At 37.2% G+C, this 18,463-nt stretch overlaps 1 protein-coding gene across 1 annotated transcript; it reads right to left on the bottom strand.

Annotated features, from left to right (window-relative positions):
- Window positions 1–1,474: 1,474 nt before the first annotated feature.
- On the bottom strand, window positions 1,475–2,915 carry LOC131244383 (transcription factor HEC3-like). The gene has a single exon (XM_058243999.1). The coding sequence runs from the start codon at window positions 2,903–2,905 to the stop codon at window positions 2,156–2,158; it is 750 nt and encodes a 249-aa protein (XP_058099982.1). The 5' UTR covers window positions 2,906–2,915; the 3' UTR covers window positions 1,475–2,155.
- Window positions 2,916–18,463: the final 15,548 nt, after the last annotated feature.

Below are 18,463 nucleotides of genomic sequence, written 5' to 3'. Positions count from 1 at the left end.
TATTACCCTGTATTATGGTAGTAGTACGGATGTCCAAGAGCTCTTACCAAAGAATTAATAAGAGCTTTCAACTCCTATTAACTCCAACTCAATTTGTTGCGTCCAATACAATCTCTTGATTTTACGTTCTCTGATTATTCACTTAGGTCCCATGGATCATCCATCCAAACCGTTCACATGACGAGTCTGATCATGGATGTCCATGCACAAAATTTCCCTGCTGATTGGCCGGATCCTAAGCATAGAAAACAGTGGCTTTGAGTATAAGTATAGTTTGTACATCTTGGTACCATGGATCAGCAATCCAAACCGTTGAAATGATGTATCGTATCATGGATGATTAATGCACAAAAATTCCGGCTGATTGGAAGATCCTACCAATATAAAACAGTGGCTTTGAGCATATATATGATTTTACATGTGGGTCCCGTGGATCAGAAATCCAAACCGCTTATAAGATGATTCTTACCAATGATAACTCAAGCATAAAATTCCCGCTGATTAGAACATCCTACCGGTAGAAAACAGCGGCTTGGATCATACGTGTGGGTCATGGATGATGTTATGTATTGTTTTCGATTTTTTTTTTAAAAAAACATGTAATTTTACAAATAAAATGTGTCATATCACATGTATAGTTTATACCAGCACCCGCATCAATATGTTGTTAATCTAGACCGTTGATATTATGGGAATCACGAAAATATTGAGCAAGATTCTAGGCAATGTTTTGTCTTGACTTTCTATTTGCACCCTTCTTATAAGGGTTAGCAACATTCAATTTGAGAGATTTTTTCGCAGATGTTCTATCCATGATAGGGTCCATCAAATCAACCGTCTAGATCATTTCGCTATTGGCCCCAATTGTATGTATTAGAAGGGACGCTTGATGGCAGTCAAGTCATTTAGATCTAGTGTCGTGTTGCCCATGTGATAATGTGATGGATGGACTTGATCTACCTCATTCACTACCGGACTGAGATGTGTTCATTCATCTACTGGGCCTTATCATGGATGGCTTATCTTTCAAAAATCTCACCGATTAAACAATTCTATCCATCCTTTTTCTTAAATCTTCGCCATTAAATATTTGGCCATTAAAACCATTAATGGAAATGACACCCACTGAATTTTTTTATTGTCCACATGATATCAACAATTTGAACTGGTGATCCATGGATTCACAGGAACAATATCTAACCTTCGAACAGTGGAAATAGTTTCATGGTGTGGATTTGCAAGGGTATGAAAAAGTACTTATTAAAAATTATTTTAACTTTTAATAGTAGCATACATGGAGGTTTGCTTCAATACATCTAATATATTATAACAGCATACATCAAGATTTAGCCATTACAATTGGACCTTTTTCAAAAACCCAAATGTTTAGATGAGGAGCCTTGATTATTCAAAGTTCATGAAAGCCATCCATATGTTAAATGCTCAAAGATTTGAAATACTCCAATTTAAAAGATACTACTGTTTTATTTCCACCATCCAAGGTAGATCCATGGTATAAACGGTCTTGATCATTGGAAAATGACCCCAGATCTAAAGGCTAAGTCATACTGTATTCCATCCCAAATACGGATATATTCTAGCAAACCTCGCATGGAAAATTGGAAATATACACATAACTGAAGGCCAGCCCATGAATGAAAGCCACAGCAACCAAAATACCATGTGAATATGGAAGGCCGCCTTCAAATGAACGGTCAAAAGAAAAAGGAAATAAACTAAAGCCTGGTATCAACCAATTAGCTCGATTTTCAACAGCATACCATCTACAATAAATATCAACCAAACAGACGGTCTGGATCCATCCTCCCACCTACAGCATGTCAGTTAATGGGTGACGTACGCGGATCCTCAACCAACACGATGGATCATACTCAACCTCAAATATAATAAAATATTCACATCCTAACATCTGTATATACGTAACACAAGGTAACGGTTATCATGATTCGAGGGCCACTTTGTCAACGAAATCGTAACCACCTTGGTCACAAGTACATTTCTCTATACGTCACATATGTACACTTCCTTCTCCATACAACCCCTCTTATTAATCCAATACACAGACACACACACATCATATTCACTTAAAACATCTAATTACCAATCACTAATAACTAATTAAGTACCTCATTTCTTAAAGCATGTGGTTGCCACCGCACGTGCCATCGTCACCATTGAAGCTGAACGCTAGATCCCCAGGTGGTCTTATGGAGGAGGGGACCGGAGGGATGGGTCTGAGGGGCCAATCACAGGCCGACAAGTGTCCAACCGGACCGATGGGTGGTGGGTGTTGGTTGCATTGCAGCTCTTGAACTTGCCTCTTCAGGAATTTAACGTAGCGGATCGCCTCGTCGAGCATCGATGCTGTGTCCATCTTCGTTCCACCTGGAACGAGGCGCTGGAGGATTCGTATCCGTTCGCTTATCCGTTCACGTCTGTGGCGTGCTGCGACGCTCTGGGGGTCGTGACTTATCCGGACGTTCCGTCGCTTGGGCTTTTGGATTGTGGCTGGGTCGATATCTACCGGCTGCATCGCGGCGATCTTGTACATCATCTCCTTCATGGGGCCCAGCCCTTCTTCTTCTTCTTCTTCTTCTTTTTCTTTTTCTTCTTCTTCTTCTTCTTCCTCTGCTCGTCTTTCTCTGGGGTTTCCAATGGTGAAAATTGAATTGGATGCATGGAGTGTTTGGAGAGTAGAGTTGTGGACATGATAAGAAGATTGTATATGGAGTGTTTGGACAGTTGAAGATGAGACATGGGGTGTTTGGAGAGTAGAAATGGGAACATGGGGAAAAGGTGTTTGATGGGGTTGTAGAGGATCTTCTGTAGAGTAAGGTAATTCGTAGGGAAGATTATCAAGGAGGAATTGATTTCCCATGCTCATGCCCAAAGTGCTACTTGTGCTGGTCTCCATAAATAAATGGGCATGTGGGTTTTGTACACTAAAAAGTTTTATAAAAGTCTTGTCATATTTCATTACATCTTGGAATGGAACTTCAATACACCTGTATATATATAAGATTAATTAATTAATTAATCCAAATGAGAGAAAATTGGGCCCTAAGAGTTGTTTCTTGAGGTGCCGCATCACATGAATCCTTTATATATATATATATATATATATATATATATATAGAGAGAGAGAGAGAGAGAGAGAGAGAGAGAGAGAGAGAGAGGAATGCTCACATGCGCACCTGTTTTAATGAGAACTCGTGAGAACTTTTTCTGAACTCATCACACATGACACGGCCCAAAATCTAAACAGTCAATGTGACTCAACGCTCCATTAAACCTTCAAGACCTGACTTCTACTCTAATCCAAAACTTTGGTGAGCCACGAAAAAAGGAAACAATTTACTCCCTTGATTTGTCTCTCTTTTGCCATGGCCCTCTAAAGTTTTAGGTAAGGGTAAAAGTAGAGCCTTGGGGTTCCATTCGTAGCTGTATCACATGAATTATTCAAATTTTGAGCTCACATCATGTGTGATGATTTCCAAAAAAGTTCTCAAGAGTTCCCGTGGGTAGTGAGAACTAGTACATAAGTGAGCATTCATATATATATATATATATATATATATATATATATATATATATATATATATATATATATATAGATGGATAGGTTGGGGGGTGAAAGGAAACCTATTATTACTCTGGTACTTTGGAGATCTGATGACATATGAGAGAAGGTAGAAATGTATTTTACGTACACTAAATTTCGGTGTATAGACCATCCCAATAGTCCAACTGGGCCACAAGCACATTGATCCAAACCCCTAGGGTCTATAAGCATATCCAATGAGTTAGTAAACTGATAATCCTCGGCGTTGGACCAATGGACTTAATTGTGGACTGTGGTCACAACTTCTGATAACCATTCAAAATCAGACTGTTGATCGGATGGTTGGGAGCATCCGAAGAGCCTAATTTTTAGCCTATGAAATATCTAAGATGATGACTGGTAATTTCGACGGCTTAGATCAATGGGCACCTGCATTAAGTGGATAGTATTGAAAGTGTATACACCGAGTTTGGTGTATGTTATGCTGGGGATCATCTAGCCGCCCAAAAAAAAAATGAGGAGAGAAGCACAATGACTAGGATGATGTCATCTTTTATTTGTTTATTGTATCGGGCATGGTGTCTCAAATATAAAAGGCTAAGAGATGAGGGAGGATAGGTAGGGCCCACAAGGATCAAGGGTCCAGCTGTGAACCTCGTGAAGGGTTGCAGGCTTTTACACATCCCTAGTTTTTCTCATTCTAATACTTGAATGGTGACGATTGCATGCAATCAATTTCAAGGGCCGTGTTTCCACTGCACATGTTCTCGAGGACTCCCACGAGAGATGTGATGCATTTCCATGTTTTCCCATCAATGTAGGGCTCCTTTTCCTTTGGGTGTGTGTGGATTTTGATTGGCTCTTGACAAGATCCTATATCCCGATCTAGAAATCATCCTCATTCATCTTGGCATCATCTCCCCCACTCCCCTCTTATATATATATATATATATATATATATATATATATATATATATATATATATATATATATATATATATATATATATATATATATATATATATATATTCTCACTAGGGGTGTACATGGAGTCCAACCAAGTCGAGCTGGCCTCAGCTCGGCTTTGCTCGACCACTAGTTGACCTTAGCTAGAACTCAGCTCAGCTCAGTCCTCAAGCTTGATTGGCCAGCTTAGCTCGATTCGGTCAGCAGCTCGGGCCAGTTCGAGCCGAGTTCGCCATTGCAGTTGTCACGCCCCAAAATTCGAGTACCTGAATAAGGTCTTCGGGGCCCAAATCCCAAGGTTCGTGAGTTATAATATAATGACATTTATTATAATCCAGTTGATTTAATCAAATTCAATAAATATTCAACATCATCTAAAAGAAAATACAGCTGAAATGTTTACTAAATTCAACTCTCTTAATAGTTTTTCCTTTCAACATCGAAATTTGAATATAAATTAAACCTAAATAACAAAAAACTGAATTGAATTAAAACTAAACCTAATTTTCTAGAAAATAAAACTAATAATAGAGGCCCGCCTGCTCGTAGTATTCCAGCTCTGCACCTGTGCATTTTTTTATAGTAGGGTGAGCATAACAGCCCAGTAGGGTCATTTCTTCCTCAAAATTTAACATGTTCAAATAAAATTAAAATTTTATAACAATGGAGGAAAATAGATTACTGATAATGAATTTAAGCAAAAGAATTGTGAAAATGCGATGCATGTGATATTTTTCCATGAATACTCATAACATTTATATCATTTCTTACAACACCGTACCTAAGTGGATGGTCAAGTTGCATTAATGCCCACGTACTGGTACCTCATGGTGATGGACTAATTTATGCGTTAGCTGGTCAGACTACTGCTTTAATTGTACCTCTGACGTATATCCGTGCACACAATTGTACTTATACGTCATACATAAAAGAGACTTTAAAGGATCCAATGGGTTCTAAGATTTTTCACCGAAGGGACACGATTGCCCTACTTGATAGCTTTAGGGTCTCTCACCCAAGGAACACAATCGCCCTACTTACTGATACAACTTTATATTTTTTCTCACAATTTAAATAATCAATAGAGAAGCATGAATAACATGAACAATTCTAAAATCAACAAAAATAAATAAATAATAATTTAATAAATTAAATTTATACATTATAATGCAGGTTCTAAACGAGGTGCATAAATTCGATATTATTAAAATTTAGTTTCTGAAATTTGTTAAAATATAAGTTGATTTCTGTAATAGTGCTGGAAAATTTACAAGAACTCCTGAAAATGCTGAAATACCAATTTTGTCTCAAATTTTGAATTTTGAATTTATTTACTTATTTGCAATGTAAATAATTTATTTTATTCGAAATTTAAATTCTTATTTATTAATTTATAAAAGTTTAGTTGTACCTTATATTTAAATTATTATTATTACTATTATTATTTTATTTCTATAACTTAAACTAGAGTTTAAATTAGAATAATAATTAGAAGTTTGAATTAATATCATATTAAATTTTAACTTAATTAATTTAAGAATCATACAAGTCAAAGTTCATAATACTTATTAAATAACTAAAATTTTGAATTATAATTAATTATTTTTAAAGCCTTCAAAAGTCACATTAAATTTAGATTTACATTAATTTAATTCTTACAATAATAATAATAATAATAATAATAGTTTTTAATTCCCAATTAGTATAATTAATATTAATTCTCAAACTCTAAAAAAAAATAAAATTTTAATTTAACTTCTTGTTAGCAATTTAATTAAAACCACTTTACTTTAAATTAAATTAATAAATCATTTTAATATTTGAAATTTCACTCGATCTAGATTAATTTAATTAAATTAATTATTACTTATGAAATTAAATACATATATTAAACAAGGCTTAAAATTTACAAATTAATTTAAGTTATTAATTCTATTTTTTTCTAAAAATAATTCTTAGTTAAATTCAACAATTCTGATATAAAAGAATAAAATCTATTTACATATACTATATTACATCTAACTAAAAAATTCATAACTTAATTGAACATATTCTATTTTTAATAATTTACCTTTATATAAATAAATTTTAAATTTTAGGAATAACTTTTTTTAATTTTAATATTAACAAATATTTTTATATATATAGAATTTCTAAATTAAAATATAAACTTAGATAAATTGTTTATTTTATTCTATAAATTTATTTTATATATATATATATATATATATATATATATATATATTATTTCAATATTAAATATCATAAATATGTAAAATAGAAATTCATAAATGAGTAAGATTACCTACATAATAATCAACTAACAATAATATTCCTATCAAAATTTTAGATTAAATAAGTATAATAATTAATTGAAAATGATAAACCTCAAGATAAGATCACCTACCTTAAAAGTCCGATGATCCGGCCCCGCTTTAATTTCTCTCTCTCTCTTGATCTACCAGGTTTTCTCTCTCCATTTCGATATGATTGAATCTTTGTTTATATTTTTCCTTCATTTTTAATGGATGTAAGGAACGACGCGGAAGAATGGGGAATGTGGGTAGTTTCGTTTCGTGGGAGGGTTCGATGCCCATTACCGTACGAAAAAGAAGGAAGAATGGAGAAGGTGGGTTAGGCGGCGGAGACGTGCGGAAGATAAAATTTTCATTTTTATTTTATTATTTTATTTTTTTAGATATGGTAGGTCCCACTAACGATGATATAAATCTACTCCGTCCATCATCTTAGCCTGGCCATGAGAGGATATAAGGTAAAAAATAAGGTTGACTCAAACCTCAGGTGGGCCACACACAAGCGGACGGTGTGCTGGTTCCCACAAAAAAATGGGTTATTACCGCAGCATTTTTACAAACACTTGAACTGCACCTTCAAAATCTCATTGTATTTGAGACAACAACAATGATTTTAAAGGTATTTTATCAAACACCTTCTAAGCAACATAAAAATCAAGAAAAAAAAAAGAGTGTTGGTTTCATATAAATACCTTCTTTACCACCAGCCACACTTCTTTGAGTCATTTCATCAAACACTTGGTGAGCAACATCAATATCAAAGTAATCAAGTCACTGAACCGGTTCGATCCAAGTTCGATTCGAGTTAGGTTCGATCCGAGTCGAGTCGAGCTGGGGCCAGCTCGAACTCATTTTCAAGCTAAAAAAATCAGCTTGACTCAGCTCAAACTCATCTTTGAACCGAGTTGAATCAAGCATTTTCGAGTCAAGTTGAGCGAGCTAACCGAGCTAGCTCGGTTCATGTACACCTCTAATTCTCACTAGCTCCCATGAAATCTTTTTAAGAACTTATCACATATGATGTGAGCTCAAAATCTGAATGGTTCATAATATGAAGTACCCTATGAAACCCATGGACCCAACCTTTATCATAATCTAAAACTTTGGCGGGCCATGGCAAAAAAAAAAAATCAATTTCCTCCCTTGATTTGCTTCTCTTCGCTATGGCTCACTAGAGTTTTGGATTAAGGTGAAAATTGATCTCCAGTTTCGTAGCGTGTCACATCACATGGATCATTTGAAATTTCAGCTTATAATTAGTGTGCAAAGGTGCTCACATGCACACAATGCATGAATGATCATGTATGTATGTATGTATGTATGTATACAGTGTGGAATCCAAATGGTGCATCCAGTGTGTCTCCTCAGTTTCACCGTACATCCCAAGAATCACGAAGATCCATAAGTCAGGTGAGACACACCACGGGCAGCAATGTTCAATCACCCCTAAAACTTATATATTCACTTGCTGTGGCATGCCTGAATGGGTGTGTCCCTTCATCCGGGTGGAGCTAACCTGATGAAGGGGTTGGATGACACATACAATTCAGTGGACCCTACTTCTATCTGTAAGTTTCGTTGGTAGGTGCCCCCTCCTTTTTCTTTTCTTTTTTTTAAATTATTTTTTTACCTAATGTCCCCCATTGTTCCTTTGGTGTGGCCCACCTGAGCTATGAGTCAGGCGGGAATTAGGGATAAGGCCTACCATTGGAGACAACCCGCCATCAAATCAACTCTCTAGATCACAGATTGATGGGTCCCACTTGTATGCACTGACCCATCAAGGATTATTTACATTATGATAAATCAGTACCCAAAATTCCTCTGATCTCATTAAAGAAATCCATAAAAAGAAAAGAAGTACATAATGCATATGCATGCAAGACAACCATTTCAATTACAATCTCCAATCTCGTCATTACTTATCTAACTGTCATTATCAATTGCATATTCAAAAGCAACAAATAAACGATACATGTGACATAAATGTTTATTTATCAAAATAAAGATCTAACTAGAGATTGAGACAAACATTAGGAACTGAATAATGAAAAAGAATGGCTTGAAAACCCATGTCATTAGTGCGAAAACCTCGCCAGATTTCTGTCTTTCTAACACACTAAAAGTGACCGGAATTTACCCAAATCAAGTAGAATTATGAATGGATCCATCCAACATGCAATTGAGCTCATCGCATTGACTTGGAAAGTTATATGATGTCACAAGAGCTGGTTTGTCTACATATTTACCATTCCTTTTTGAAAGGAATCATGCACCATAGGGTAAGTTACTATCAAACGACGTATGCGTCCACCCGTCGCTAACAGATCATTGTTCCCAACTAGGAAATTAATCTTGCATCAAATGGTTGTTGTGATTTTGTATGAGTGGAGTAAAAAAATCTTTGAAAAAGAAAAGTAAAAAAAAAGGAGTAACCGTTCCTTAGCGGTTAAGTAGTATATTATTGAAAATTTCAAATTCACAGCCTGTATTATAAATGAGCGGCGCAGGTGAAAACAAATTATAGAGATTCTAATGAAAATCTTTTAAAACTAACATTAGAGATCATAGTTTAAAAACTCAAAAAACTAAATCTAACTCACCTGAGTTGACTTGACTCAACTAGATTTCAACAAGACTCGAGAAAAACTTCATCTGGTCATATGATCGGATCAAAACTTGAGAAAAAATCAACTTAGCACAACTCAACAAAACTCAATAAAACTCAAAACTGATCTAAATTTTCAAAAAACTTACCTGAGTTCTTGGGTCAACTCAACTCAACTGAACTGGGTTTTGAGTGAGTCCTGTTAGAGATTATTGTGATGTAAAAGAATTTTTTATTTTATTTTATTATTATTTTTTTAAGTTTTTTTTTTTTTACCTGCCGAGCAAGAGTAAGGACCCATTTATTTTTTTAAAGTTATGGATACATTTGCTTGCACCACATTTCACAAAATATTAAATCAATCACGAAATGTCATGAGACTTCAGGTATTTGGTGCACCAAACGTTATACCATCTGCTTGCATGTTTTTCCCTACCATATGACCGCCATCAGACGGCTGTGATGACTGGGAGTCGCCAATAGAAGGTGTGGGCCCATGGCCCACACCTCTAGCAGCTGATACCCTCGGGGTAGTTAACAGCATATACATTGAATTTTTGAGAGAATTCTTTTTTTCTGGCAGATTGTGCTCACGCACTTGGAATTTTACCTCACATGGCATTAAATAATTCAAATTAAACTGTCCAAATTATTGGTCCGAATTTAGATGTATCATGGACCATTAATTACTCTTATTTGATTATATGACTATCAGATTGGTGGAAATTTAATGGACGGTTAAAATGAAAAATATCCAATGATTCCTATTTCCACAAACAAGTGGCCACGAATCAAAGTTTAGGATTTCTCAGCAAATCTAATTTTGGGAGTGTGACTTAGCAACAGTTGTTACACATTTAGTTGGTTTAATTTTTGTTAATGTATGTCATGTGTACGATTTCTGAGCGCCTGTGTAGGAAGCCAAATACGCTACCAGAGTATCATATAACTCCCTGGGACTGTTTAATCTTGCGCCATTCCTGTTCCTTGCGTAATGAACCAACACGGTTAGTCGACATTCCACAGCGGGTAGGTTGATCCAGACCGTCCACCTGATGGGCCCCTCTGTGGATAGCCCACTGTAAAAAAAGGTCATACCGATTAAGATTTCTATCCCATTTAAAGACTCTATGGACCACTGGTCATTCAAAGGATAAGAATCTAAAGCTTGGAGCATGATTTCGGTGCTTTATTCCTACCATACTCCATCCACGACAGGACCCACCAAATGGATGGTCCGGATTCACCATCCATACAAAAAAATTACAGTGGGGCGGGACAAAACGGTGAACGGTCCATGAAGAGTGGGACCGAACTGTGAACCATCCATACGCGACGAACCAGACTCAGCCTCTGATAAAATTAAAGACGTAGATAAAGCGTCCATGTTGACAAAAGGTGGATATTACATCCCTATCTATAGAGTCCTTTTATCTCCCTATGAAATATGCATTTCCTGGTGAAATAAAAACATATTACGAGATGGATGCTCCCAATCTTACCGCATTCATTCTCACACTGTAAAAAAAGATAAGGTCATAGATGGGAGGTGGGCCCTGATGATGTTTGGGAATGAAAGAGAGGAACTTTGATACTCTGGAAGAGTGTGATAGTTGGTACGCAGGTAATAAGAAATTGCACACATGGCATAGAATCAAATCAAACTAAACCATCCAGATGTCGGCCAAACCTCTGATGGATGGTAAAGCTAAAATTTAAACCAACTCGATATCCTATCAAGCCGATCGGAGGACATTTAAAATGGACGGATGAGATGAATACTACTCAATGGTACAAATTCAATAAACAAATTTCCATTAATCAGAGACTTAGGATCTGTTATAACAAATCCGATCTTGGGATGATGTCCCATCTACATAAGGTACGATAATTCGTACGGCTTAATACTAGTTACTGTATGCCACGTGTACAATTTATGTGGATGTGTATGAACCATCAAAGTCTGGCAGAGTATGAATTGAGACCCCAGGAAAGAAAACACATGGGGTGATTGTCCAAAGGCAAAATGGCTCATGTGGATGGACCTTTCATGTTTCTACTTCAAGTGCAATTTGTAAAAGCCTAAGTTCCTTTAATTGGGTTTTGTATCAGCTTTTGGGAGCCTCATGTGTGATATGAGCATTTCCTTAAAAGGAACAGTTTCTGCTCATTGGGAATACACGAACTTTGCTGGCCACGCGCATGTAGAGACCCCCTGCTCATCCACACCAAAGCACACGTGCCTTTAAGGGACCCACGTATGAGATCAGATCTTTTAATCAGGTGGGTCACACTTACATATTCTAGCTTAAAAAAGATTAGGCTGTATCAGTCCGCAGGTAGGCTACAATATTGTACAAAACAAATGGATGGCTAGAAGAAAAAATAGTATCGCTGCGGGACCTGTAATAATTTTTGGTACTCGGGTGATACTATGAAAGCCTAACTTAGTATAAATATAGATCCAGCTTATTAAAATGTCCACCTTCATTTGTACTTAAATTTGATGGTTGGGAGTAATATTCATTCGGAGATCAAGCCATCTAATTATTAATTTTTAAGATGGACTATTATATCATCAAGAAATTAACATTGAACCTTAGAAGATGCGTTTCTGAATTCCCAAACATGATGAAACTTTGGAAGGCATTCCCTTACATTATAGTAAGCGGTCATTACCAGTTGCGGGACCACGAGATTCACCGTGAAATTAGATCCACATTGTACCTACTTAAAATTCACATCAATACAACCATTTAATTTCGGAACAGGTAGATCATTTCCATTTAGACATCTCTAAGATATCCTAGGAACACTAATCAGTGGTGTAAAAACAATCCAACCTACCCATTTCCTTAAGATTTCAATAATGGGTAATTTTCAGATTTTTTTTAAAAAAAATTTTTACACACTCACAGGGACCCCTACACGCCCATGCCATAGTGGAATTTCAGCACCCATGGGTACTCGAACCCTTGACCGAGTGTTGAAATTCTCGAGAGTCTACCACCGGAGCAAGAGTAAGGACCCTGGGCATTTTCTTGATTATTTTCAAAGCATGTGGCCCACCTGGGTTTTGGAACTACATCAATTTTTGACCATGTCCTATCATGATTTGTTAGAACAAGTGGTCAATGTGGATTTGATCACACTTCACTATGGACCCCACTTTAAGCTTTGTGTGCGCAGCATGTGCTCTGCCGCTGTGCACCAGTCCCATGCATGCGGGTTTGACCCGCTGACCCAACTAAAAGACACGAAATTGTCTTCTCCTCCCACCTTTTACGATTCGAATGATCGGTCGAAACCATGACCCGGGTGGGCCACCTACAAACGATCGGAACCATTTGGATTGTAGATCCCTTATAGTCGATCAAGGGTTTGAAATATGCATAGGTGAATGTGCACATGCGTGCGGCGAAAGCGAACACGAAAACCTTCTCTTGTGCGCATGAACGAGCTTGAAATGTAAAGATTTCATTCTCTCTCTGTAAACACTCTATCCCAGGCTGATAAGCTGATTGAGTTTGAACGGATGGATGGACAATCGAACCACAATCTTAAACCCTAACTCTATAAGCTTAAACCCTAAGAACCTGAGTCCTAAACTCTAAATTGAGCCATGCAACCCAGTCAACATGGTCAGCCTAACCTTGAACCCTATGAATCCAAAACCCTGAAGCCTCGAGTCAACTCGTCAAGTTAACTCACTCGGTCAACTCATTAAATCAACTCACCCGGTCAGCCTACCCAACCCCATAACTTAGTCAACTCACTTACTTAAGCCCAAAACCAAGCCTGATTGGAGAAATGTCTGAAACCTCAAAGCAACAACTTTCACAGCAAGGCCTCTACATGTTTGAAAGATACTTTCAATCAAAGTAGAGAGTCTAAGTGATGATTGGCGGTAGCCAGGCTGTCGTTGGTCACATGATACTTTCCCTCTTTAGGGTTGTGTCCCTCAAGCATGTGGAACTCTCTTTTTTTCAAACATTAAGTGTGTGGTTGAAGTGCATTTACTTCGATGCCCATTTTCATAGAACCGAACCGAACCGTGAACCGATCCGTAGAACCAAACCGTGGATCCGATCCGTAGAACCGAACCGTGGAACCGAACCATGGAACTAAACCGATGTATTTTAGCACACCTTATAATTATTTTCTTTAGAATAATTATTTTCGTAAATGTATTTTTGCACACCTTATACAATATCTAAACCATTCATCAAATGGACCACAACATGGATGGACATGGGCTTGCAATTGAGCTGGTTCAATCAAAGTAGAGAGTCTAAATGAGGATCAGCAGTAGCCAGGCTGTCATTGGTCACATGGTACTTTCCCTCTTTAGGGTTGTGTCCCTCAAGAACTATTTTTTTTCAAACATTAAGTGTGCGGTTGAAGTGCATTTACTTCGATGACCATTTTCTTACACAAAATTACTATTTTACCATATCATCCAACCCATGAAATGATGTCATGTGACAATCTCAAATCCTAACCCTTCAACTACTTTTTATCTCTAAGATCACTAGGAATTACCATAAAACTGAGTTGGGAGACTATAAATAGTTCTCTCCCTTTCTCATTTCAATCATCCAATAGATTCGGAAAACCCAAACACACCCAAGCATCCCTTCTCACCAAGAGGTCCCTTAACCATTTAACTATTCCTTCCACTAAGGAAAGTATGTGTGTGTGTGTGTGTGTGTGTGTGTGTGTGTGAGAGAGAGAGAGAGAGCCCAGCCCTAGTCTAACCTAGCCTAGCCAGAGTTCAAGCCTCCTAAGCCACCTGAGTTCAAATTATTTGAGTCACTCAATCTAGCCTTACAACACTACCGTTCATTCAGTCATTCAAGCCTTTATCAATTTTATAGAATCGACGCATTATCATTGTGCAACATTCATTCCTTTCTCAACCCTCCTGCTCCTTATATATATATCAGCATCATAGTACATTTTCATCGTTTTCACACATCTAACTGGTGGGCGTAGGCTTTGTGGCTTGTCGATATAATCAAATCTTGCTCATCAGAAACCTTAGTCAGTTAACCATCATTTTAGCATACACATTGCGTTCTATCATTTTCTTGTCTGACTAGCGGACGTATCCTCTAAGACCTGCCGATATAATCATAGCTAGTCCACCAAAAACCTTACTAGTTGGCTGTCATTTTATCATAAGCATCCATACATACATACTTGCACCCTGTACTTGATAGTCTCGAACATATGCTCTGCGGCCTCTTGACATAGTCGGATCCTGCCCATAAAAAATCCGGATAAGTCAATCATCACTATCATTGCATCGTATTACATTTTCTGCACGCGAGAATTACCTTATTCTTCATAAATTAGTCAGATTTTATGAAGTAAAGACCGTATGTCCGTATGGGCAAAGTAGGTACTTAACACCTTCCCTTTTTATAACTGTGGTCCCTTGCTTGGAATCTCTGGAATGTAAACTCACAAGTCATCATAGAGTTAAGGATCTTGGGGTCCTCAATCTTAAGCATTTCTATGGGGTTTAACCGAATATAGAATTATAATAATTGGTTAGTGGTGACTCTGGTTAAATATTATATCATTTTACCCCCTTCACAAAAGCCCTCCAGTGAAGCAACCAGTGAAAATAAGAGAGTAGATCTCCCATTCTCTCAAAAAATCCACCCTCCAGCATCTACACTCTCTCATAGCTGGATGAATCCGTGGGAGAGGTCCTTGACAAATCTAATCCATTTAGACTATCTTAAAACTTGCAATCACAGTCGTTCATAACAACTCACATGAATTGACTCGATTGTATAAAAATATAAAAGTTATCCTATTCTTTCTCTTCTTGCATTTGAAAATAGGAAACACTAGTTTTTAATCAATCTAGACCATCCAAAATATGATTTTTGATCCAAGAAAGCCCTAAAAACCCTAGTTGTAAGAAGAGAAATGGTGTCGTTGTCGCTTACTCCCGATTTTTCCAGAATTGAACCAAGAGTTTCAAACTCATGAACCGTCGAGTTTTTAACCCCGGACCTTCGAAATTAATGCTACTCAAGCTTCCTGTAATTGATCAGCACTGTCTAGAAGAGTTTCTTCGAAGGAATACCCTACGGGCGACAATATGCCATTAATGGCTACCTTCTCTTCCTTAGTAAGCTATCGCAACTGAAGATCTTCACCTGACCATCAATTCTAGATCTAATACATTCATTAGTTATCCCTTTTGATCGTCGTTCAATCCCAGCAAACCAACTTAGGAGATGTTGGGGGACTTGCACAAAACCTTAGGATCTAGCCTCCCAAAACACCAGAATTATGGAATAATAAAGCAATGAAAACAATCAAAGTATAAACCATATGAACAAGAGATTTTACGTGGAAAACCCTCAAAGAGGTAAAAACCACGGGACCTCGTCCAGATCAACAATCCACTATGAAGTAGAACGTTACAACTGATCACAAGCAAACATCTCTTGGATCAAACCTTCTTCACTCATGCAGGAGTGGATAAATAATAAGAGAATTTAAAAAGAAAATGGAGAGATCTCACCGATCACGAGGACGTAAAAGCGCTGCGACGTCGACTCTCTTCCACAAGCTTCCTTTCTTTCTTCTCTCTCTCTCTCTCACCTTTGATAGCTCTAAACCCTTTGAAAAACCCTTGCAAAGCTTTAGGAAACCCTCTTGCATTGCTTATAAAAGCCCTAGGCATCCTTATTTATAGTTTAGGAAACTCCCTTTTCCCACCCCTTGCGAAAGGGCCTCAAAATTTCGCAATCCGCACAAAATCGCAGAACGAATCTGCGTAACCTCGACTATTCGAGACGAGTCCTCGACCGGTCGCGCGGCCCACTCGACCGATTGAGCACCTCCCTCGACTAGTCGAGCACCTCAGAGAAAAATCATCAAATGGTTGTTGGACTTTGAGTCGAGCCCCACTTGACCGGTCGAGCACCACCCACGATCAGTTGAGCAGCCCACTTGACCGGTCGAGCAGCACGGTGAAATACTCCGAATTTTTAACCCGCTGCATTATCTCTCCCCTGAACTGAGAAGGAAAACCCTATCAGGAGATACATCTGATGTATCAATTGTAATCGATGTCCTTTTCTTACGCTCAAACCTCTTGGAAACCACGTAAGTTAGCTCCTTATAGTTGAATCGAGAGAGAGTAGGAAGCAGTTGGAGTTTTATCCAATCATCTCGCCATTCTCGCTGCCTCGCTGATTTGAAATAACTGTGCGGTTTTGACTCATTGTTGGGTTGACTCAGTGAGTTTCACCGAGTCTGAGAATCAAGTCTGAGCTGGGTGCAAGTGCCTCTATCCAGTGGATGAGCCCGGGTTATCTAGTCATTGTTTTTTCTGCAAATTTTTAAAATTTTTGGAACAAAATTTGAGTTATCTAGTTAATGCAGTCGATTTCACTACCGATTCACCGAGTTGTTGACTTAGTGGATCACTCTTTGTGCAGAGTTGAATATAACCTAGTCCAAATCTTTCTCAATATGTTTAATAAGTTTAATTAGATTATTACAACAACAGTTTCTACTGTGACAAGTCCAAACTCGCACCAAGTCACGACCATGCTCGAGATTGAGTCATGATTGAGTGGGGACCCAATCACGCTAAGTTAATCAAACTAAGGTTAGTCAACCTTCAAAACATTCTAATGTAGTTGTAATTTGGATGTTTATTAGAGTCAAATTCATGGATAATCTAGGGTTATTAAATGCTCATTTAATTGGTAAATGTAGGGATAGATTTGTCATAATTATGCTTCATCCGATTACAAATTATTTGGCCTAGTTTGTGCCAGGTGCGTATCAATCAAGTCGTTTGCATCTTGAGGTGAGTGGACCTCAATTCCTCCCTTTGAAATGCTACATGACTCAAATTAGGATAATTAATATTTAATTTTGATATTAAATGTAGAAATTCATTTCTTTTCATATTTCCATACTTAAATTTCGCTTATTTCGAGGGAACCTCTTTTGAAAGGTGATAATTCACCCTTCAAGCTTTCCTCCATTATGATAATTAGGTTTAGTTCATTTGATTTGTTAATTTACTTAATCTAGTACTTATGCTTAGTTTACTTATATCATCTTCTAGTGGATTTAGTTATAAATGTTAATTTTAGTTTGTGTAATTCTTTCTTTAAACTTGTTAATTATTCTAAATGCTTTACATGCTCTAGATATCATATTGAACATTCTTATATATAGATATTATATATATATATATATATATATATATATATATATATATATATATATATATATATATATATATATATTGAACATTCTTATATATAGATATTATGTCCAGCTACGAATGTAATAGATATTATATTACATGCGGTTTTGACTCATTGTGGCAACCTATTCAATCGCGCTGAAAGGAGCAATGAATTGTGATAATTTCAGCACATGTGGGCCATTCATCACAGCCTATTAAGGATTTGACTTTTTGGACAAATAGAATAATGCTAGCTTCTAAATTAAGCATTGAATCTGGACCCTTGGTCAACTTCTTTTTTCAGCCGTCTACCCTTTCCTTGTTTGGCTATATATATAAAAGATCCTATACGGTCGAGCTCATGGGGAGTTCCCATGAGCTCATGGCATGTCTTTACATGATTTTAGATGGTATGGCTCGACCGTATAGAACTTTTTCCCATATATATAAAATTTTGGATCGACCCCACTTTTAGGCTCAAAAGAACACATGAGGAGCTACACATAATAGACGGAGTGGATGTCATTCCCACATATCGTTGGGCCTCACACACGTAGTCCTAGGATAAAGCTTGTTTTTACAAACCGGCCTCAATTTTCAGGTCTTTCTTCGTTTACTACCGGACAATGGTGAGATGTCCACATTGGCTGACGTGGTAGGTAGGTCCTACCTTCCAATTGCATGGGTCCCTGCCGAAAATATTGCGTGAGTTAGGGGGCCTACAATCCTTGCCCAATTTTGATATGTTTTAGTAT

The sequence above is a fragment of the Magnolia sinica genome, chromosome 4 (genome assembly GCF_029962835.1).
Source record: "Magnolia sinica isolate HGM2019 chromosome 4, MsV1, whole genome shotgun sequence".
NCBI classification, from domain to species: domain Eukaryota; kingdom Viridiplantae; phylum Streptophyta; class Magnoliopsida; order Magnoliales; family Magnoliaceae; genus Magnolia; species Magnolia sinica.
This window is presented reverse-complemented; position numbering and strand designations above follow the sequence as displayed.

Excerpts from the sequence above, each read along its gene's own strand:
- LOC131244383 (XM_058243999.1), bottom strand. The coding sequence starts at position 2,905 with ATGAGCATGGGAAATCAATTCCTCCTTGATAATCTTCCCTACGAATTA.